The sequence below is a fragment of the Eriocheir sinensis genome, chromosome 3 (assembly GCF_024679095.1).
Source record: "Eriocheir sinensis breed Jianghai 21 chromosome 3, ASM2467909v1, whole genome shotgun sequence".
Classification (NCBI taxonomy): Eukaryota; Metazoa; Arthropoda; class Malacostraca; order Decapoda; family Varunidae; genus Eriocheir; species Eriocheir sinensis.
Window position 1 is genome coordinate 21476922 of NC_066511.1, and position 23985 is coordinate 21500906.

Below are 23985 nucleotides of genomic sequence, written 5' to 3' on the forward strand. Positions count from 1 at the left end.
GCCTCCCACACTGCCGCCTTTGTAGAAATGTTCAAGGTTGTCTGTGAACTGCTACAAAGGCCGAATATGAAAAAAAATCACACATTTCTGTTATCACAAGTAATATTTGAACTACTTCGGTAGCACGCACTGAAGCATGCGAAGCAAAACACACACATTAAATGCATACACACATGTAAATATATATATATATATATATATATATATATATATATATATATATATATATATATATATATATATATATATATATATATATATATATATATATATATATATATATATATATATATATATATATATATATATATATATATATATATATATATATATATATATATATATATATATATATATATATATATATATATATATATATATATATATATATATATATATATATATATATATATATATATATATATATATATATATATATTTTTATTTTTTAAAAGGAGACAGCTCAAGGGCACATAAAAGTAAACATTAATAAAAAAAAGCCCGCTACTCGCTGCTCCTAAAAAGAATCAAAAGAGGTGGCCGAAAGATAGGTCAGTTTCGGGAGGAGAGGTGTCCTGATACCCTCCTCTTGAAAGAGTTCAAGTCGTAGGCAGGAGGAAATACAGATGAAGGAAGATTGTTCCAGAGTTTACCAGCGTGAGGGATGAAAGAGTGAAGATGCTGGTTAACTCTTGCACAAGGGGTTTGGGCAGTATAGGGATGAGCATGAGTAGAAAGTCGAGTGCAGCGGGGCCGCGGGAGGGGGGGAGGCATGCAGTTAGCAAGTTCAGAAGAGCAGTCAGCGTGGAAATATCGATAGAAGATAGAAAGAGAGGCAATATTGCGGCGGAATTTAAGAGGTAGAAGACTATCAGTATGAGGGGGAGAGCTGATGAGACGAAGAGCCTTTGCCTCCACTCTGTCCAGAAGAGCTGTGTGAGTGGAGCCCCCCCACACATGAGATGCATACTCCATACGAGGGCGGACAAGGCCCCTGTATATGGACAGCAACTGTGCAGGGGAGAAGAACTGGCGGAGACGGTACATATATATATATATATATATATATATATATATATATATATATATATATATATATATATATATATATATATATATATATATATATATATATATATAAATATATATGAGCTGCCTCTCTATCATTGACAGCACGAGAACAAGCGTGATTAAACCAAGGCTTTTTAGCGTGAGGAGTAGAGAAAGAACGTGGAATGTATGCCTCCATTCCAGAGACAATCACCTCTGTGATGCGCTGAGCACACACAGAGGGGTCTCTCTCCTGGAAGCAGTAATCATTCCATGGGAAATCGGAAAAGTACATCCTCAGATCGTCCCACTGAGCTGAAGCAAAATGCCAGAAGCATCGCCTCTTCGGTGGGTCCAGAGGGTGTAAAGGAGCGATAGGACAGGATGCAGAAATAAGATTGTGATCGGAGGAGCCCAACGGAGAAAACAGTTTGACAGAATAAGCAGAAAGGTTTGAGGTAAGGAAGAGGTCTAGAATGTTGGGCCGATCTCCAAGACGGTCGGGAATACGTGTAAGGTGCTGGACCAACTGCTCTAGATCGTTGAGGATAGCAAAGTTGTAGGCTTGTTCACCAGGCTGGTCAGTGAAAGAGGATGAAAGCCAAAGCTGGTGGTGAACATTGAAATCTCCTAGGATGGAGATTTCAGCGAAGGGAGAGTGGATCAAGATGTGCTCCACTTTAGAGTTCAAATAGTCAAAGAATTTTACATAGTTAGTAGAGTTAGGTGAGAGATAAACAGCACATATGTATTTAGTATATATATATATATATATATATATATATATATATATATATATATATATATATATATATATATATATATATATATATATATATATATATATATATATATATGCTTGGGGTCGAAGGGTGGGTGAGGCGTCGCGCCCCCTGGCGTATACCCCCCGTGATTGATTGATAACAAAGTCAAAAGAAGTGACATCACGTCTTTTTAGTAATAATATACATATATAATGAATCTGATACACCCTAAAAGGCGCTGGATGCTGCCAGACGTACGAAAATACCACATGACAGCACGGGGATTTTGAATGTGAAATGCTAATTCGAAGAACACAGCTGCACATGCATGACATACATGTGCTCTTGCCGACTGCAAGTCTTATTCATGGAAGAAACTAGACAGATACCCATGTATGAATAGACTGAGGGCCAGGGCAACACTTACGACTTAGATAACACAGCCATGGAGGAAAAAATCATGCGAAACGAATGTAGAAAGAGGTGTGGAAGGGAGAGGAACAAAACTCTCACGTGTCTGCTCCAAACATTTTAAGTAATGCCCCCCCCCCCCCCCTTTATTGCTTCTTGAAGATCTTTATTATCTAACAACACATTCAATATATTACACACACACACACACACACACACACACACACACACACACACACACACACACACGCACACACACACGCACACACACACGCACACACGCACACACCCACACCTTCCCCCCCTCTCTCTCTCTCTCTCTCCACGGTCCTCGGGTCAGATTACGTGTGGTCAGTTTTTGCGCGCGGGTCCTGGGTCCTTCACACCCTCCGCCGATGAAAGTCTTCAGCTAATTGCCGTCTGCCACGTCTGATGCATGGCCGGGGCAAGAAGGGGCGACTCTCACCTTCTCCAACAGTTTTCTTTTAATTTTGGTGAGGATGTAGGTGGTCCGGTCTCACGCTTGCGTGTCTCACTCAAAGCAGACACGACCTGTATTTAAGGGTGGAGAGAAGTGCCTATTTGTCTGCTCCGTTTATAGGAGGAAGGGTGCGGCGAGATTTAATAGTTAACCTTTTCAGCGTAATTAGCAAAACTGAAAGGTATTTACTTTGTCTTCCTTCACCGAGTTTTTCAGACATCGGATTTCTTGCCGCGGAACCTCCATAAATACTTAATGTTGCACAAAATAAAACTGAAATACCGCGATAGAAGTCGGCTTTGAATCATCCCGAGCCAGCCAGGAAAGAAAGCCTTCTGTGCCACTTTTTCTTTACATCATACTAAGGAGCAACTTTGTGGACAAACCATTGTCGTCTTCTTTGCTACTCACCACAAGGCTTCCTGTTGGCCGTTTTTGTCTTCCTGTTTTTCCATCGTCAAAACCCAGAATGTTTATTTTCATATATAGCATATTTATCATCGTGGGTTTCAGGGTTAATATATAATTATGCAGAATCGAAGAAACATTCGAGGCAGTGCATTTTTCTTTTTCTTGAGAAGGCGACAACTGAGGCAATTAAAAATGATGAGTTGGTTTACTAACGAAGGAATGCTGCCGTCTCGTTTAGCGATGCAAGAAATAATCACCAGCAAGTATTCGCGGCGTGTGTCAGTAGTGATCGTTGCCTTGGGCCTTGTTGTCCTTGCCGCAGCGTAGGTCACAGTGCATTCAGGTTAGCTACTAAACCTAGCAATCAGAAAACGAGTAGATGACGTCTCATCTTTCGGTCTCCCTGCCTAGTGATATGGCTGCAAATTAATCAAATACTGTTTAGCTGTTGTCGTTATTAACCTCAGCAGCAATCGGAGGATTGCTGATGTACTGTGGTGTGATATACAGCAGCCCATCAACAGACTGAGGTCACAGGCTGGTTAACAAGTTTAAGGGAGTCTCATTTTGCTGAACATTTTGCCAAACGCCTCACTCTACCTCCCATTCGTCACTTCCCTTCTAATTTAGTCTTTTTCACGCAGTTCTTTTAAACATCTAATCATCGTCAGTGTCATCTGTTGGATTCACTCATACTGACAAGAAGTGAATTATTTTCACATCACATCACCTTATCATGCGAACCCATCTTACTACCTTGTTCTTTGCAATAACTAGGGATTTGTTGTAAAAGTAAGAAAAAAATTACTTCCATTCAGCGGATAGTGATTCTCTCTCTCTCTCTCTCTCTCTCTCTCTCTCTCTCTCTCTCTCTCTCTCTCTCTCTCTCTCTCTCTCTCTCTCTCTCTCTCTCTCTCTCTCTCTCTCTCTCTCTCTCTCTCAATTCTCTTCGACTTAGTGCTCCCAGCTTTTTTTTTTTTTTTTTTTTTTGTGTGTGTGTGTGTGTTTACGTGGTGGTTTAATTTTTTTTCTTACTAAGTGATTCCAAACTTACGTGCGGTGTAACGTTAATTCCTAGCTTGAGTATCGGCAAATGCTGGTTTTCATTCCTTCTTACTCTAAAAGGGATTGAAGACAGTCTCTAAGCGCTACGAAATAAAACTTCAGTAGACAACTTTTCTATTCATGTTTCTTTTCCAGGGTTCTTTTTCCATTTTAGACTCTGGGATATTTGTTTTTCTGCCTCATTTTTTCTGCTCTTCCCAAATGCGCCAACTCGTCAAGAGAACCCTATGCTCCGTCACCACCAGTAAGTAGCAGGCTTTTTTTTTTCATTATTATTATTATTTTTTTTTTACGCCCTTGCACGGTCTCCTCTGCTGTAAAAAAAAAAAAAAACATCCTTTTTAGTTTTTGTCATAAGGGTACAACTGAGTTAATTAAGAAAATAGTTGATGATGAATCCACCTCAGGTCACTGCCTCCGTTAGTCCCGCCTCCTCGTCGCCTTCCACCCCTCCCCTCCACCCTTGACCCGACAAATGCACACACGTTAACTTTACCTCAGTGTCGATTTTTGTTTTTTCGCGTCTTAAAAAATTGAACCTTAAAAATCTGAATGACTCTGTAAAGTAAACGGCAAAGTCCTGAGGGCAGCCTTTGGTTCATCAGCCTCCACGTTCTTGGTCATGTTTTTGTTTTATTTTTTTTTCAGATTCGCGTCACCTTTGTCATGAGTAAAGAAGCAGTCGGGTGTGTCAAGGTAAGGAGTTATTCTTCAAGTTTCATTTTAAATGTTAGTAATCTTCACATTATATGTCAAGAAAGCAGATCTTCCTATAAATAACCAAACAGGATAACGCACTCTGAGTCATGACTAGTTCGGTTCATTGAGAAAACTTTGCAGAACGCTGATAGTGACACATCCCCAGACCCACACCAGTGACGAGGCAACACGCCCCATTTACGAAGCATACTCAGGGGAGCCTCGCGCCGGTGCACTGCTCGATGATGATGTCAGAGACTATTATTAAGACAAGAACAACGCACTTGCCACTAATCAGAATTCCAAAGAGATGAACGCTCCGAAGACCTACATATTGAGTCACGTAACTTTCCATTACGACAAAAAAAAGTTTTATGAGCGAAGAAATTAACTAGGCTTAAGGCCAATATTAAAAGGTTAACACGTTGTTATTCTCAGAAACGTTCTCTTCTAATAAGAAAGACAGTATTTGAGAGAATGGCCAAGTTATCAGTGACTTCTCGGTATAACTTTTAAATCACATTATTACAGTTGCTTCATTTGTCTTGTTACTTATATCATCAGAGAAAACGAGTATGAAGAGCGGAGCAAAATGTCCTATGGTTAGTTTTTATAGTGAACTGCTTGACCGTCTGGGGCAATGTCAATGACACCACAGTTACCAAATGAGGAAAGTGTTCCGGATTACACATTGCTGGATCATTATGCACGAGTTGCATGTACTTGAACACACACACACACACACACACACACACACACACACACACACACGCTACATGGGAACAACATGGTCTTCAGTTCTTGTATCTTCTAAACATTTTTACGATACACGACCTCTCCCGATTGCAGGTTCATCGTCTCCCTCTAAAACTGCTTTTCTGCCATGAATCATAAACTAACCTGTGCCCCTGGGAAACAATACCTACCCGTGGGGGAAAAAAAAGGAAAGGAAAAAGCAGCACAACTAAAATTTTAAAAACGTAAGTTATAGAAAGAAAGCCTCGGGAACTGTCTTGCCCATCAGACCACAGGTATTACTTCTTGGACTAAGTGATGGAACTGACACTCTACCATGGCTTTTTTTTATATAGTGTGAGGGGCCGATGGCTGCACCGCCTCGCCTCGCCAGCATATCCCAGCTACTTTACGTCCCTTATGCCCAGAGCAGTTTTTTTATCTATATAATTCCTCCCCATATATTTATCTCCAAATGTAAACTCGTATATATTGCCCACTTTCTGTCATAATAGCGAAATTATTATAATATAGACCAGGGGTTCACAGTATACTAACCGGAACGTGTGTTAAGTAAATACATGAAGTCTTCATTTATAATTCCTTCAAACTGTTTCTGAAATTAAAAACACACCTACTCCACTCACATAAATGTTTATTTTATTTTATTTTCAAGTAAACGAAAGAGTGGAGGTTGGGTTAAAAAATCGTTAACATTAAACAGTTGTAACAACAGTATACGTTCTGTCAGTTCAGTAGACAAGAAAGAAATCCCATTAAGTTCAGAGACAATACACAAGCTATATTTATTTTTTTCTTTTCCATCTTTTTCTTCCAAACTCATAAAATCATTTAAATGCGTATGTAAAGATGCTTTTTTGGCGTTATTTCCTAATGAAATGATGAAACAGATTACATGAAAGCCGTCAGGTCTAAAAAGTTTCCGAATAGTCTTCACAGCGGACAAACTTTGTAATGTATTGTGCAATATACAAAAGTTACATCGTTGTCATGGTAACTAGATTGGGTAAGGCTTTGTACCGAGCAGCAGCGAGCTCGGCAAGTAAATCGATCACGTGTGGTTCTCTGTTGAAGAGCTCGACAAATATGTAGATCTTGCGAGTCTAACGGATAGTAACATTTTTGCCGTTAAGGATCGTAACAAATAAGAGTGGAGTGGAGGGGCGGCGGGGCGAGGCGGGCTCCACTCACACAGCTCTCTTGGAAATCAACTCCCCTTCTCATACCGACAGTATTCTACCTCTTAAATTCCGCCGCCATGTTGCCTCTCTATCTTCTATCGATATTTTCATGCTGACTGCTCTTCTTAACTTGCTAACTGAATGCCTACCCCCCGCCCGCGGCCCCGCTGGACTCGACTTTCTACTCTAGCTCATCCCTTATGCAAGAGTTAATCAGCATCTTCATTCTTTCATCTCTTGCACTGGTAAACTCTGGAACAATCTTCCTTCGTCAACAGTCGTTGGCAATGATTAGCGGGCTTTTTATCTGTTCATTATTATTTTTGTTCTGGAGCTGGTTCCTTTGCTGTAATAAAAAAAAATATAAAAAATTGCCGCTTAAATAGTAACCTCTCGGCGCCGAGTTAGTAGCATATCGCCGAAAGGTCTGTTTGATAAATACGTAGAGATGAGTGTTCGATATTCTCGAACCTGCTGCTCGGCAAGTGGCGACTCCGAACTAGTTAACAAGCAATTATAGCCTTAGGTAGATGCAATGGTTGTGCTTCATGCCATAATACTTAATAATTGAATATAACAGTGTGCAAGAGACGTGATCTATCAGCTCGGACCTGAGGAATATCCATACAAACCTCGTCACCGCCAACCACCGCAGTCATGTGAGAGGCGGTTAGCTAGTTTAGTTCCCTGTTATTAATGCAAGTTCGTATACCATGATTCCATTACTGAAAATGCGTGACGGAGATTTGACGCACGAAGTTTTGGATAGGAAAGATGAAATATAAAAAGAAAAACAAGACAAACGTTTAATGAAAACCTGCAAGTAGCATCGAAAGGGACAGGTCGTTCAGTGGCTGAGGCGAGGCGGCGAGTCCTGGGTGTGGGTGTGGGTGGGGGTGTTGAGGGGCGTTATCTTGGGGTAAGTGACCCACATTATCACCTCGATAGCCAAGTGGAATGCACTTCACTTCTTGAGGTAGAGGTGCATGCCCTTTTATCAATTCAGTGACAGTTACTGGTATGATGCAGGGTAATATTACTTCATGGCTGTCGATTACCCGGTATTAGGTTTACTGTGTTCCGGAGTTCTGTCGAGAGGAGTCCCAAGCTAGTGTAATATTTTCACGATATAACACCTTCGTAAATAACTAGTATAAGTAAATGTATCTATGTGCATAAATAGTAAATATTCAGTGATAAGTGTTTTGTTAACCCGGTAGCAGCGGGGATAATGTTTCCTAATGGTCCCTCCAAGCGAGAAAAAAGAGAAAAAAATCACCCCTCACACAAACCATTTCATGATATACATCAAAGCATTTGTGATCATATCAAAATCATTTATTTTGTGGGGTTAATTTCATGGCACAAATTTGGCCCGTCGCTGCCACACGGTAAAGCCACAAATTTGTCCCGTCGCTGCTACCTTAAAAATAACATGTTAATATGACCAAACAATATAATACACAATAAGGTTCACAGGGCCGAACCGCCGACACTTTCCACACTCCTCGTCCGTGTCGTGCCGCTGCCTTCCTTACCTTCCTGGCTGGGGCCCACGCATCCCGCCGAAGGACGTCACGCACCACCACGCCCTCCATACTCCTGCACCGTCAGCACCTGGGCAGGGACAACATTAGTCTCCAGATATGAGTCCTTGGGATGCCCGCCGCCGCCGCTCGTATAATCGATGTACGCGCTAGTGACTGGCGCTCGACTGATACCGTAACCGGCAACCGTGAGAGCGAAGCAGGACAAGTGGCGCCGCTGTGGTGTGTGTTGGACGGCAATACGTTATCGTCAAAAGTTTGGATGTCATACTTTTGAAATAATTGCCTCGAGTAATTTTTTTAATCAAATGTATTTACCGAAAGAGTTATGCCATAATAGACTAAGGATTTCAGTTTGACCAGCTCAGGTAAGTTCTCCGAAGCAGCAACTCATGGTCGACTCGCGTGAAGCGAAGCCCGCGTATTTTAAATTGGGGACTCATAAACATTGGTCCTGTCTTTGGTCCTTTCTTTACTAGCTCTGTAATTTACGGTGCTCATATCGGTACACCCGGTCATATTTGTGGAGAAATATGGTGAGGTAACATCAGGGTAGATATTTATCCACATGACTGAACAAACAGCCTCATGGTACCCGGTCAAGTTTATCCACACACTCGACTCAGCACACAGGCACACACAAGCACACCTCTGAAAGGGTAAACATTCAGTCATGGGAAAGGTAACTCATGTGCCCCTATGAGCGTATGGCGTTTGTTGTTACTCGTGCGTTATGTCCTTCCTCTATCGAATTACTTTTCAGCCATGGAGGTGCTAAAAACAATTTGTATTTTATAAGCTAGCTTCCCTTATGTCTGGATGGCGAGAGTAGCTCCAGGGACCGAGTGTTTGTTGTTACTCGTGCGTTTTGTCCTTCCTCTTTCGAATCACTTTTCAGCCATGGAGGCGCTAAAAACAATTTGTATTTTATGAACTAGCTTCCCTTATGTCTGGATGGCGAGAGTAGCTTCAGGGACCGAGTGGCCAGTCGCCTGCTGGCTGGGGTGTCTGTGGTTCCTGAAAGAGCGGGGAGTAAAAGGTTCCTGATTTATTCTGGGTGTCTCCATTACACAGTGAACCTGGGGCTACCATGGTGCTCCAGGACACGCATCTATTGTTTCCATCTACGTGACATAAATATTACTTACAGTTTGTCGCCATTACATTCTGACAGTGCCTCTTACACTACATCTACTTAAACTACAACAGACGACCTTTTTTTCTATTTCTTAATCAAAATATTTAAAATTCCCCTGAACTACTGCAGTCCAAAAGGTGGGTAGTTACTGAACCTTGACCTTTCACGTATAATATTCACTTAGTGCTCTAGATTGTGTCCTCCGGCGAGACATAACGAAGACGATCACGGCACACATGACGAGTACTTGTCCACACACTATGTTGTTCCCCTACGGCTTAGACAGACGCTGCTTCCGATGCGGTGGAGGAGTTTTGCGCTGAAGTAGCACGGAAAGGACCACCTAAGTCATAGATGCCTCCTATCGACTAACGAAAAGGCTATTAGTTTTGCTCTTAACAAAGAACTTCACAACAGCTGACGACGAACATGAATTACTTGAAGCTAAAAACACTGGAGGAGGAACAATGAGTAGTCTGCTGTTCCTCTTCCCATGGTGGGCCAGGCAGGCAAGGGGCCGACACGCCGCGGCCTCCACAACGTAGCCGCCAAGACATACAGAGAGCTCCTTGGTTGTGGCCAGCTGGTCCCTCAAGAAGGAGAGTTTTGGACCACGGCACATGCATGGGCGTCCTTTGGCACCCCCACACCTGGTACAACGGTGGCACATAAGGAATGGCAGCAGTCTTTTCTTAGGTCACTCACAGGGAGTTTATTTGTGTCCCCTCAAGTCGGTGGGTCTGTTATGTCGGTAAGCACAACCCCGACACTTCACGTCCAGTCAATCTTCCTCCCAACAGCTTGGAGTGGCGGTGTGAGGTGCTCCTACTGCTACTACCTGAAAAGCGGCAACGTCAGCCCTTCCCGCGGCGCACTCAGGGCTTGGCGGGGGTCTGGCAGGTGTACACTGTTCGGTAGTACTTCTGCGTGACGGTCTGGTAGCTCTGCCTGACGGAGGTGCAGGTTTTCCAGCCCCAGGCCCCGCAGTGCGTCTGAACCTGCTGCGGCACGGCCTTCTTGTACGTCTTCGTGTACTCCACCTGCTTGGGCACGTATTTACACTTCCTGGAAAATAAAAGGTAAAGGAAAGGTGTGAAAGGGGCGTCAAATTTATTTATTCCTTTGTATATTCATTTATTCATTTATATTTTATTTATTCATTCATTTTTGTGTGTGTGTGTGTTTTGCGAGGCGTGTGTTTATGCTGTGAGGTGTGGGTGGGGCAGCATGTTTGTGTGATGTGTTTGTGTTATCAGGCTATAGTGTTTGTAAGTTAGGGGGAAGGAGGGGGTCATGATTGTATTCTGACACATACGTACTCACACATAAAAAGACTAAACGGGCGTTGTAATGCGTTCGTAGACTCTGAATGGTGGATGTTTAATTGTAGCTCTTGTGTGTGTATTTAATTTTGTCATTATACAGATGTTCGCATTTTCTTCCACAGAACTACAGAACTACTAGAGCAATTTCTCCTAACGCTCCTAGTAGCAATGTTTGAAGGCATAAAGGAGTTCAGTGTTCATAAAGAGAGACTCAACGGCCTCAGTATTCATATGGGACTCTATGTTGCGAACCGTGAACACAAAAGTTAGACGGGAGGCAGGGTAACAAACGAAAAAAAAAAAAAAAAAAAAAAAAAATCCTACAAAGTGTAAACCTCCGCAGAAAAAAAAACAAGAACCGGAAACGGCGAGGAGAGAAACACTTGACGACAGACAAGGAAGACGAGTCGCCGAGTATAAGTAAGTTGCGAGCATACGATGTAGCTGCGCGTGGCCTCAGTGCTCACCTCCGTCGCACTGGCCCTTTAGTGTGTGGTGGGTAATAATAAGCCGAGTGTACTGAGGGCGAAGTTATAGCAATGAGCTTAGAGGACGCGCTGGATAACAGGATTTTTCACAATACGGGTCGCATCTCCTCTCGCATGGGTTATTATTTCTTTTTTTACGGTAAAGGAAGCAGTTCAAGAGAAAAAAAATAATAAAAAATAAAAATAAAATAAATAAATAAATAAATAAACAAGAAAGACCGCTAGCACATGATCTATATGACAGACTTGGCTTATGTCCTGGGTCGCTACTTCACAAAAAGATTTCTATATGAATACCAGACGTGAGGGTTAGACTAATGGTGTAAATATTATATAGTATAAGCTATATCCCACAGAGACCATCATCATCATCATCAGCTGCTTCACACAAAACACCCGTACCCGTTCCTCTACCCACAAGACCAAAAAATCCCACGTCCGCCATTGACCTTGAAGCCTAAGGCGTTAAAAAGGGAGATGAATAAAGTGGGAAGTAGTTCTGTGGTGAAACTGTCTCCGGCGTGGGCGAGGAAGCACTTTCACTACGGCGGAGGTATTGCCACGCCTTCACAGAGCACCGTGCCTGTGTACCTATCCCTCTTCTCCCTTCCGTCCTTCCCTCACCCCTTCCATTCTCCCATCCTTCCTCCGGCGTGGGCGAGGAAGCACTTTCATTACGGCAGAGGTATTCCCACGCCTTCACAGAGCACCGTGCATGTGTACCTATCCCTCTTCTCCCTTCCGTCCTTCCCTCACCCCTTCCATTCTCCCATCCTTCCTCCGTCGTGGGCGAGGAAGCACTTTCATCACGGCAGAGGTATTCCCACACCGTCACAGAGCACCGTGCATGTGTACCTATCCCTCTTCTCCCTTCCGTCCTTCCCTCACCCCTTCCATTCACCCAGCCTTCCTCCGTCCTGTGTGTGCCGCGTCAATCATGGCCAACACGCGTCAGGCGGATGAATGGGCGCCGAGCTGCTGCCGGGCGTGATAATCGCTGAGCACACAGTATAGCTTCGTAATGGAATTTAACGTTCGCTGTTTCAATGCAACAATCCCACATGCAAATAATAGGTGACATGTTTCCATCATCAGAACACACACACACACACACACACACACACACACACACACACACACACACACACACACACACACACACACACACATGCACCACTTCTCACGCACTCACACGCACACACATACACACTTCCTCCCCCTCCCCACCCCGCTATACACACGCACTCCTTCCCACACACACAACACCAAGGATTCAAGTGTTAGGTTAGGTTAGGTTAGGTTAGGCAATTACCTGACGGAGCACCAGCGGCCGGAGTATCCGTCGCGGCAAGTACACACTCCGGGGCGGGTGCAGGTTCCCCCGTTGGCGCAGGGCGGGTCACACAGCGGCACGGTGCAGGAGGGGCCCGAGTACCCGCTCCCACACTGGCACCGCTCCACGCCCACGCACTTGCCGCCCACGCCGCACCCTCGCGAACACAGGACTGCAGGAAAAAATGGAGAACTCTGAGGTCAGTTTTCGCAGACGCTTCCGCCGCTCACGTCATTTCCTAAGGCTAAAAAGGAGATTAATTGGGTTCTTATGAGTGTTTTCTTGATGTTCATGGTATAGAGGCTTTGTCAAACTACCACCAGGGTCATAAAACTACCCATGGAAATGCCCGCTCACAACTCCTACGAAAGCCATGTCTGATGTGTGTGTGCTCGGGCGCGGAAGTGTTTAAGAATATGACCCTAAGAGACAGTTTTGACACACTACTTCCCTTTTCTCAAGTACTTAACCAAGAAAATAATAATAAAAAAATGAATCTTGCCCTTTTCAAAACATGCACGTGAAAATAACGCCTCAGAACCTGTAAAGTTTCTCCAAGTTTGTCCTACAACCTTACTAACCCTCGTCCCATTCTCTTGGTTTAGGAGTGGAAGGGGATATCAACATCAGGGCAGAAAGATCCCTATACATCAAAGACATTTCGACCTAAACATTGAGAGAAAAATGTTACTCAAAGTCCGCCCCTAAAACACTGCAGATAAAAGAGATTCGTGAGAGGCTTAGTACATTTTTAACCTTAGTTTAATTATCTTACGCTTAAAGTCATTGGTTCACGGGAATAGTGCGTTTGGATGCAATAAAGTGATTTAGTCCTTTAGTCTCCTTTTACTACTCCCACGGCCCTAAGAATACCGTGACTAGTGAATTAGACGTTATTTCCTGTATTTGTCATGTATAGTGGTGATGAAGTACCTTTTATAACACACACACACACACACACACACACACACACACACACACACACATCAGAAAGAAAGAAAGGAAGAAGGAAAGAATGAAACGCCATCCAATCAAGTAACTTTCCATAGGACGTTTCCGGCGACATGGAAATATTACAAAGTTTCCTTATACGCTGAACTTCACCAACTCAGCGACTCCTGTTTATTTTCTGTTTTTAGTTTAGGAACGAATACCAACACAGCGCACATTTGAGACGAGTTTGAATGACGTCGCCGATGAGAGAAAATTGCCTTCGGAACTTTACAAACATTTTCTCTCACGTAGTTTTCTCGACGGCGTCCATGGTTTTTCTTTGGCGGCGGAGCGGAGGGAAGGAAAACGCTGGGACGGGACGGACTCAACACGCAGTAATATATTCACCCGCTCTTGTCAACCCAACAGAGGAAGGGAAGGGAAAGAAAACGAAATAAAAGAAAAATGGAGATGACTGGTGATGGTTCGTGGTTCTTTTTAAATACTCATAAGATTGCGAAAGACAAAACAAAGAGCGAATTAAGGGTGCCATAGGGGTGAGGGGTGAGGTAAGGCTTTGATTAGATGGAGAACACGTATCAATGTTATCTGTAGTGAAATATTGCAGCACACACACACACACACACACACACACACACACACACACAAACCCACCCACACCCACACCCACACAATATTGCCCGTCTAGGTTCGTGGACGTGATCGATGGGTTCTAATACCTTACACCAACATATGACCGATGCGACTGATGTATTAAGGCAATCCATATTCTCGATGACGGGTGATGCTAATACTGATGGAACTCTACATTTACTTTATTTGCCGCTGCCTAGGAGGGGAAGAAGGTGATTCGAGGCGTCACTGTAAACACTCCTCTAACTCTTTATATGAGCAGTGAATAGCGGGCTTTTTTTTTCACATTTGTTACCTTTTTTATGCCCTTGAACTGACTCCTCTGCTGTAAAAAAAAAAAAAGTCAGTATTGTGAGACGCTTCCGCCTCTCACATCAACTATTTCCAAAGGCCAAAAAAGGAGATCAGTCGGGTTCTAATGAGTGGTATTTTAGGTTCATGGTATAGAAGAAGGGTTAAACTACAACCAGGGGTCGAAATCTTCCCCGGGAAATGTCCAAAACTCCTACGAAAACCGGTTCAACAATATGTGTGCTTGGGCGCCAAAACGTGTAAGAATATGGCCCTCGGCGTCCCAGGATTCTGCAACACAGCTCAACACAGAAACGAGGTGTGCGGTGATCTGCAGGTATGGATTCCACTGTCAATAAATACATCTCCTCGCCGCAAGAAGTCAGGAAAAACCGGTTCCTTGGCGTACGTAGGGAAGGATGTGGGACGGAAGGTTAATTACAGGGTCTGGCAGGGGGATCGTTAAGGGTTGGTGGCGGCGAAGGAGGAACCGAGAAAGTAACGAGACACAGGTTAGTTTAGGTCAGGTCAAAGGGACTTACACTTGTGACAGTAGGTTCCCAGCGTGCCGGCGGGACAGCGACACAGGTAGGGGGCCAAGCAGGTGCCTCCGTTCTGGCAGGGGGGGCGGCACACGGCTGTCTTACACACACACACACACACACACACACACACACACACACAAAAGGGGGCAGAAATGTGTGAAAAACAAAACAAAAGGCAAACATATCAATTAATTATGTAATCTAAAAACATATCATGCATTCCGGAAAAAAAAATAACAATAGCACTGCCTCCATTTAACCGGCAATACAGCAAAAGAAAACTCTGCCAACATTGTAACTATTATATCATCTGACGCGCGCTCCGAAGAGGCTAATTTCATCATGCGGGGCGGAGCTCGAAGTGCTTTCAGTGCAACGGACATAAGAGTGTAAAATGCATTAGTACCCCTGAGAATTGAAGCACATGCACAACGTTTTCTTTCGTCTTGTTCAAATCATACTTACATAATATAAACACGTCTCCCACCCCCAACCTCTCTCTCTCTCTCTCTCTCTCTCTCAGTCCAAGAGTTCAGTTACCTCCTGAAGGCCACGGAAACGCAAGGTTCTCCAGACGATTTAGGAACATCAATTAAAAACAGGTTTCAAGCAAGTCGTCGATCAATCATGACGTGTCAGTCTTCAAAGTTGTTTACAGTGTGTGTTTGTGTGTGTGTGTGTGTGTGTTGATATCCCATTCTCTCTCTCTCTCTCTCTCTCTCTCTCTCTCTCTCTCTCTCTCTCTTGTTTTGATCAACTTTTCCACTAATTCATAACTTTATTCCTATGTCCATTCTCTTCTACTCTCCTGCCTCTCTTTTACTCTCCCGGCATTTCACTTAATATTACATCGACAAAAACGGTACCGTAGTCTTGTAGTGTTGTGACTTGTGACTCCTCCGTCCCAGCGACTCACAATATGGCAACAGCTTCATCATGTCGCCCCGTAGCCAGTAAAAATGTCAGCGTCCATATTGTAAGTCTTCCCGGGCATTCCAGTGAGATCAGTTCCAACCAGCGTTACCATATTATCGTATTCCAAACATCGCATTTGCAGTTCCAAGGCCCAAAACTCTCGTAGTCACACAGATAACGCGATTCCAGTTGAAGTTATCGTTAAAAGCGTTACTTGTTGATGTTTGTTTACGATAGCTGTGAGTCAGAAACCGAAAAATATGATGTGCTGAGTGGCTGAGTACGATAATTTGGTAACGCTGGTTCCAACAATATCAGTATGCCTCACTCCATTCCTTTCAAGCCTTCCACGGACTACTTATATGGGATACTTGCTAAACCATCGCATTAATTGATTTTCCTCTTTTAATAACAGTATAGTCCAAACATGCCAAAAGGTAAGTAGATGTGAAGTATGCATGGCGACTTCAGTGAAGGCATAAATAAAGGTTGGAGGTAATCTTTGTTTTTTTGAGTTTTAAGTAATCAGATTTCTCGGTTAAGGAAAGTCTGGAATATGATGTTACAAAGACACGAGCTTGATACATTTTCGTTCATTGCGGGAAACTTGTACATTTTCGTTCATTGCGGGAAACTTGTACATTTTCGTTCATTGTGGGAAACTTGTGCATTTTCGTTCATTGCGGGAAACTTGTACATTTTCGTTCATTGCGGGAAACTTGTACATTTTCGTTGATTGCGGGAAACTTGTACATTTTCGTTCATTGCGGGAAACTTGTGCATTTTCGTTCATTGCGGGAAACTTGTACATTTTCGTTCATTGCGGGAAACTTGTACATTTTCGTTCATTGCGGGAAACTTGTACATTTTCGTTCATTGCGGGAAACTTGTACATTTTCGTTCATTGTGGGAAACTTGTGCATTTTCGTTCATTGCGGGAAACCTGTGATCAAATGTACCTTTTTTTTTTCAATAGCAACACTCTTCAGCTATTGATAATGACCCATAAACCCTTATTGAATGTGGGAGAGTAAGTCCTGCATTGTTTGAGGATACAGGTTTTAGAATCGAGGTGTCTATAATTTTTTTTTCAATAGCAACACTCTTCAGCTATTAAAATGACCCACAAACCCTTATTGAATGTGGGAGAGTAAGTCCTGCATTGTTTGAGGATACAGGTTTTAGAATCGAGGTGTCCATAAGATCAAACATATTAAGAGTTGGACACTTTCACTATGATATTTTTCAGAGTCCCCCACTCGTAAACACCTCAGCCTCAGCAGGTACGTGTGTAGCTTGTCCACACTCCGGCACAAAAGATTATTAAGGCGTACAATGAGTTTCACCCTAGAAAAAAATATATATATGGGAAGCTGAAGTTGGCAGAGCTTTCTTGTGGTTCTTTTTACAGCAAACTTTGGTATCTGAATGACTTTGGTTTAAAAATATGAATAACTGCATAACATCAGGTGAAGTACTGTATAAGTAAGCAACTAAACACGAATGTAAAACAGGTAAAATTAAATGACCTTATGAACACAGTAAAATATAAAATCAGTAAATAGCAAACACATATTACCTAAAAAAACACGTAACATGCAGGTTTTAAATGTCCCATCCTAAGTCTAAAAAATGTCAGGAGAAAAAAGAAATGTGCAATGTCCATTTGGTAGTGTACACAGCGCTTTGAATAAGAGTAATGGAGGCAATGCAGAATATTCAACAAACTATCCAACCATGCCGTGCTCTCTCTCTCTCTCTCTCTCTCTCTCTCTCTCTCTCTCTCTCTCTCTCTCTCTCTCTCTCTCTCTCTCTCTCTCTCTCTCTCTCTCTCTCTCTCTCTCTCTCTCTCTCTCTCTCTCTCTCTCTCTCTCTCTCTCTCTCTCTCTCTCTCTCTCTCTCTCTCTCTCTCTCTCTCTCTCTCTCTCTTAACTTTACCCTACCAACAGACCCTGAATAAATAATGTCTTATCAATATTACGTCGATTTTTCATAATTAATGCCATATTTCAAGAAAAATTGTTATTATTATTATTATTATTATTATTATTATTATTATTATTATTACGAATATCAAATGATCGAGACATGACATTATCCTCCCAGGTGTGTGTGTGTGTGTGTGTGTGTGTGTGTGTGTGTGTGTGTGTGTGTGTGTGTGTGTGTGTGTGTGTGTGTGTGTGTGTGTGTGTGTGTGTTCTCATTTTACTGATTTATAATGAGCGCTAAATTAGGTATTTTAATTTTCCGCGTGTACAGGGCTGCGAAGACTTGCATTCACCGGCATATTCTGACGTAATTTACGGAGCAATTAATTGGCCGACAGGTAGAAACTTACGTAGCCAGCTCATGATTTCCCCCTACTGTTTTCGTGCATTATTATAATTGTCATAATCATTACTATTATTATTATCATTATTATTATCATTATTATTATTATTATTATTATTATTATTATCATTATTATTATTATTATTATTATTACTATTATTATTATTATTATTATTATTATTATTATTATTATTATTATTATTATTATTATTATTATTATTATTATTATTATTATTATTATTATTATTATTATTATTATCATAATTAGCATCATTATCATTATATTGCAACGACAACGAAGACGACGACCCCCCCCCACGCACGGGCCCAAGCCATGGAGTGTCCGACGATGCCTCTCTCGATTGGAAATATTTTATCGTTTTGACTCTATCCATCCATCCTCTGAATTCTATCCCCCTACCCCCCCCCCCCTTCCTCGCTCACCCAGCCTCTTCTCCTCAATAATGGTTTACAGTACCAGCAGGCGAGACGCCAGGCGGTGCACAGCCCGGCGTGCAAATCATAGTGGACTTTTTTTTTGACGCGTCCCGCCGCTCTCACACTGAACACGCAAATCCATCACACGACATCAGAGTCCCGCAGCTGCTGAGGCTAACACTATTGTGCGTTTAAGTACATTCAAACTTGGGATAACTCTCAACTGTGTTCCAAGACGGAGGACGTTCTGGGTCCACGACTACTGAAGGCCACACGTGTGCTCGTCGTCATGCCGGGAACACTGTCCCCACCATCGCTGCCAAGCTGGACACGTGGCTACAATTTAGATAACACTTTATAAACATGTAGGCCACATCCCGGATCTATTGTCCACAGGCCGCCAACACACGTCACACGGACGTCATGTCGACGTTACAGGACGCCTCGGTGGTGACTGTGGATGTGACTATGGCGAGTGATCACCAGAAGGGTCGGTGACGTAGACCCAGGCTTGTATAATATATAATGTGTGGCGTGTGTTTGGCCACCAGAAATGACGTGTTTTTGTTGACGACATAATGGCACAGCTGTACAGCTTGTACTCTACCTCTGCTTTCCTCTCTGGTCTTTTGAGTATCTCGATATGTACGAGCAGGTTCTTCGTATTTTTGTCCAGTTTCTCCACCTGAGTTACCTCGACTCACGCAGCGATGACTGCACGTGACATAGATATATTTGCTGCAGCAGTTGATCACGTACGCAAGGTAACGTACACATTCACCCGAGGGAGGCACAGACGCTGGATGGAAAGCTCTTTTTTTTTATGATAATAATAATAACAAAAATAATAATGGAAATAATAGCAGCGACAACAATTTGTTAATTATAAAAAAAATATTGTAAATAATGTGATATTAATGAAAATAATAATAATAATAATAATAATAATAATAATAATAATAATAATAATAATAATAATAATAATAATAATAATAATAATAATAATAATAATAATAATAATAACGAAACAACAACAGTAATGAAATTGGAAGACAAAAGAAAAGCAGAACAAGAATGATAACTTTAGCAGCATCAGCGCGGCAGAAAGTCTATCAGCCTGTCACCCCGGCACTCACGTCGTTCACAGCGCGCCCCGCCGTAGCCGTGGGGACAGGAGCACACGCCCGGGGCTACACAGATGCCGCGGTGCTGGCAGGGCGGCGAGCACACGGCGGACTCGCAGCGGGACCCCGAGTACCCGGCAGGACACGAACACTGCCCCACCCCCGTGCACTCCCCACCGTGCTGACACCGCGGCGTGCACATGGCTGGGGGAAGGGGAAGGGGAAAGGGGAGGTGATGAGAGGATTGGGAACACGCTGCAGCAGGTCAGGAGAGACAAAGCGCACTGCAGCAGGTCGGTATTATAAGACACTCGCTTCTCACATCAGCTATTTCTAAAGGTCAAAGAGGGGGTCAGTCGGGTTCTATTGAGTGTTTCTTTATGTTCAATGTACAGAAGAAGGGTCAAACTACCACCAGGGTCATAAAACTACTCCTGGAAATGCCCACAACTCCTACGAAAGCCTTGTCAAATAGGTGTTCTTGGGCGACGAAATGTCTAATAATACGACCGCAGCTGGAGTTGCTACATATCAGTTTACATTACGGCACCTTCTGTCTGACGGCTAAAGGAGGACCAGAATAGGGTGAGAAGGTAATGGACGAGGAGCACGGTGGCGTAAGAAAGAGTCCGTGGTGAGTGAAAGGAAGCGAAGAAAGGAAGAAAAGGAATAGGATGAGTAGGTAAGGGAAGATAAATATGGTGGAGCAAGGAAGAGGAGCGAAGAGGGACATAGGAACCGATAACAGGAGGAAAAGAACGGGACGGTGGACATGAACAGAACACGGCGAGAGGGGTGAGAACATGGAGGTAGAATTGGTGGTGTCGACATCAGCCCAAGGTGAATCCACCCGAGCTGTCATTTTTGCGGCCAGGTATCAGGTGTTGTCAGGTCAGGCTCCCTCTTAATGGGCTCGGCCAGGCTCGCCCACCCCCATCTTTTGGCCGTAAATTTGACAGTTCGTCGGCTTCACCTCAATGAATGGGATTAGCGGGCCGTGTTGACTCCACCAATTCTACCTCCATGGGTGAGAAGGTAAAGAACGAGGAACGTGCTGGAGTAAGGAAAGAGTAGAGTCGAGAAAAAGAGGAAAAGGACGAGAGACGCTGTGCAGGAATTCGCTTCAACTCTGTTCATGCGTCTGCCTCCCGAAGTCCTCTTTCAGCTGTATAACCTTGAGAGGAGGGGGAAGGAGAGGTAAGCAGGTGTGAAAAGTAGATCCATGGGTGGGTCATTATATGAGGAGAGAACTGGCGGGAACGGGCTGGGTATGTAGAGTGGAGTGAAACAGTGAAACGGTTAGTATCTCTGGAAATCTATGTAAACCTCTCCCCCCCTCTCCTATGTTCTCTGAGGCCTGAATATCTATGTAAATCTCCCCTCCTACTTGTTTTGTGGGGCCTGACTAAGGTATGTAGTCGTTGAAAGGGTTAAGTCATGGAAGGGGGGCAGTGCTGGGGCAGGGAGTGTAGGCAGGTAGGGAAAGGTGAGTGATTAGCTGATTCAAGTATGGATAGGGGGGCGGGGGTAGGTAGGGGGGTCTAAAGGCGTGCCAAGGTCAGGAACAACTCATGCTGCTGGAGACATTATACAAAACAAAACTAAACACTAAAACTTAGACTAAAGCGTTACAACAATTAAGGAAAAGAAATAAGGATATAATGACAATACAGAACTGCACTTGAAAGCCCATCAAATTAATGAATCAATGTTGCATTCGAGTAATCCTATTGGAGGTTCCGTTATGAAATTAGAAATCATTGGCGGCAGCAGCAGCCCAATAACATCCATGAACCTTTTGTTGCGTGTGTGTAGGCGCTCGGGTAACGACGTGTTGATGAGAAACTGGGAAATAATAATGAACTCAGAAATAATGGCTTGGATCAAATAGCATATTGAATTATCTTTCATAATGGCAAACTGGATGGATGAGACGCGATGCTGAAGTTATTACATATCAAAATAATTACATAAAATACGATCACTACAAAAAACGTGAATGATAATTAAGAAAAAATCGGATTAGATATTAGTGACAAAAAAGAAGAAAAAAATGAAGCCTAACACACGCAAAGTTTTTTTTTTCACTAATCACTGAATTCCTGACTTTTAAACAGGATAAAATTTATGGAACACTAAACTGACATCTTGATAAACACAAAGCAAATGTTGCCAAGAGGGGGAAATAAAAGACAACAATACAATAAACCAATAGGGAAAACAATAACTACATATATAATTAACTTAAAAAACACTAAATAACTAAACTAAATAAATACAACTATGCAGATTCAAGCAGAAAGCAATCATCACAAAAAAATAACATAGCAATAACAAACACTGAAAACCTAATAACTGAGGAACGAAAAAAACAAACAAAACAAGACTAAGACAATGGAGACAGGAGAGCGGACTAGAACAGGCCAACGTGTAGAGTGGACGAGCGTACCGCAGGACAGGAGGAGAGGAAGGAACACTCGTCAGGGGGGACTTACGGGTACAGGTTGGGGGTAGCAGGCCAGGGGGACAGGCGCACCTTCCGGGGAGAACACACGTCCCTCCGCCGCCACACTCAGGGGAGCACACGGCTATACAGGTGTGGCAGGATGGAGAGCACAGGTGAGGGACGAGGTACACTCACACACACACAGAGGCAGGGAGTGAGGGAGAGGAATGAAACGAGAGGTGAGTATAAGGAAAGGGAAGTAAGGGACAGGGCACATACGAGGCTAGTGAGTGAGGGAAAGGAAACTAGGAGCAGATAAAAAGGTGAAGAGGTGGCATGGATAAAGGAGTAAGGGAAGATTTAAGTTCGGAGAGAGGGAAATAGTAGCGGTGTACAGCGGGGGAAATGGAAGAGACGTTGGGTTTACGGAAGCTAGGGAAGATCTGAGGAAGTGAAGGAGAAAAAGGAAGGAGAAATGGACGTGAGGCAAGAGACGCAAGAGAAAGGGAAGAAGGGGAGGAAGGGAATAGATGAGAGGAACGATAGAAATAAGTGAGGAAATAAGTGTAGGATCAGGAAGAAAGGGGGAAGGAAAGGAAACGAAGGGAGGAGAGGAATGAGAGCGCAAGAGAAGGTAAGACATATAGGGAGGGCTTGTACAGGCCGGAGAATGGGGCGGAAATTTAATACTGAGAAATGAAAGGAAAGGCCTGGGGGAGAAGGTGTGTGGGGGGAAGACGGGGAAAGGGAGGAGGCGGTGGGCGTGAGAGGAAATAAAGGGGGTCAGTGAGGTCTTGTATGGGGTGGATAAGGCTGAAGGATAAATGGATGTTTGGTAATAGGAGGCAAGAAGCGTGAGAGGAGGAAAAGCTGAGAAATGTGAAGGAGAGGAAGGAAAGAGATGAGAGGAGGAGGCTGGGAGGAGGAGGATGGGGTGGTGCAGCGTAGGGGGGGTGAGGTATAGGTGAGGTGGGGCGTGGGGAGTGGGGGGAGGGTGACGCAAGTTTGTGAAGGATGAATGGTAAACACGTCCAGCAGTAAACAGATGAATGGAGTCCGTATAGCAATTTCTCTCTTCTCTCTCTCTCTCTCTCTCTCTCTCTCTCTCTCTCTCTCTCTCTCTCTCTCTCTCTCTCTCTCTCTCTGTGTGTGTGTTTGATGCAGCCCCGTTAATACAGAAGCATAATTCTGCACTTAACCTTAATTAAGAGAGGCGCGTCCAGGCCGGGCACACCATCGCATTGGCTCCCATGTTAATGAATTAAATCAACAGCCAGCGCGCCGCCGCCCTCGCCCGCCCCCGCCTCGGCCCGCGCCCTCACCGCCGACCCTCCTTCACTGTTTGCCTATACTGTGTCGCGTCCAGCCCCGGCGTGGACCCTAGTGTTGTATGGTGGCAGGTTAAACATTGCTCGAACTATCTCTTTTCATGAAGGTGCTTTTTGCAGTTTGTTTGTGAATGTGTAGCTTTTTTTTTTCTTTCTTTCTTTCTTTCTCTCTACTTTCTTTCTCTCTATCTTTCTTTCTATCTTTAATTTCATTCTTTCTTTCTACTTTCTTTCTTTAATTTCTTTCTTTCTTCCTTTATTTCCTATTTTTCTTCCTTTCCTCCTTTCTTTCGTCCGTTCTTTCGATCTTTCTTATTTACTTATGTTTGTT

General features: G+C 43.4%; 1 protein-coding gene across 7 annotated transcripts in view; it reads right to left on the reverse strand.

The window, feature by feature from the left end:
• Positions 1-9398: 9398 nt before the first annotated feature.
• LOC127006447 (uncharacterized) overlaps positions 9399-23985 on the reverse strand; it is a 398934-nt gene continuing 384347 nt past the window's right edge. For 3 of the 7 annotated variants that reach the window (XM_050876409.1, XM_050876407.1, XM_050876402.1), the window contains 5 exons: positions 22376-22468; positions 19893-20084; positions 15070-15165; positions 12629-12821; positions 9399-10568 (listed from right to left, as the gene is read on the reverse strand). In XM_050876409.1, coding sequence (XP_050732366.1) covers positions 10379-10568; positions 12629-12821; positions 15070-15165; positions 19893-20084; positions 22376-22468 — 764 coding nt within the window. In that variant the 3' untranslated portion in view covers positions 9399-10378. The remainder of the gene's footprint in view (positions 10569-12628; positions 12822-15069; positions 15166-19892; positions 20085-22375; positions 22469-23985) is intronic. The other 4 variants (XM_050876415.1, XM_050876421.1, XM_050876426.1 and 1 more) reach the window with 4 other exon arrangements.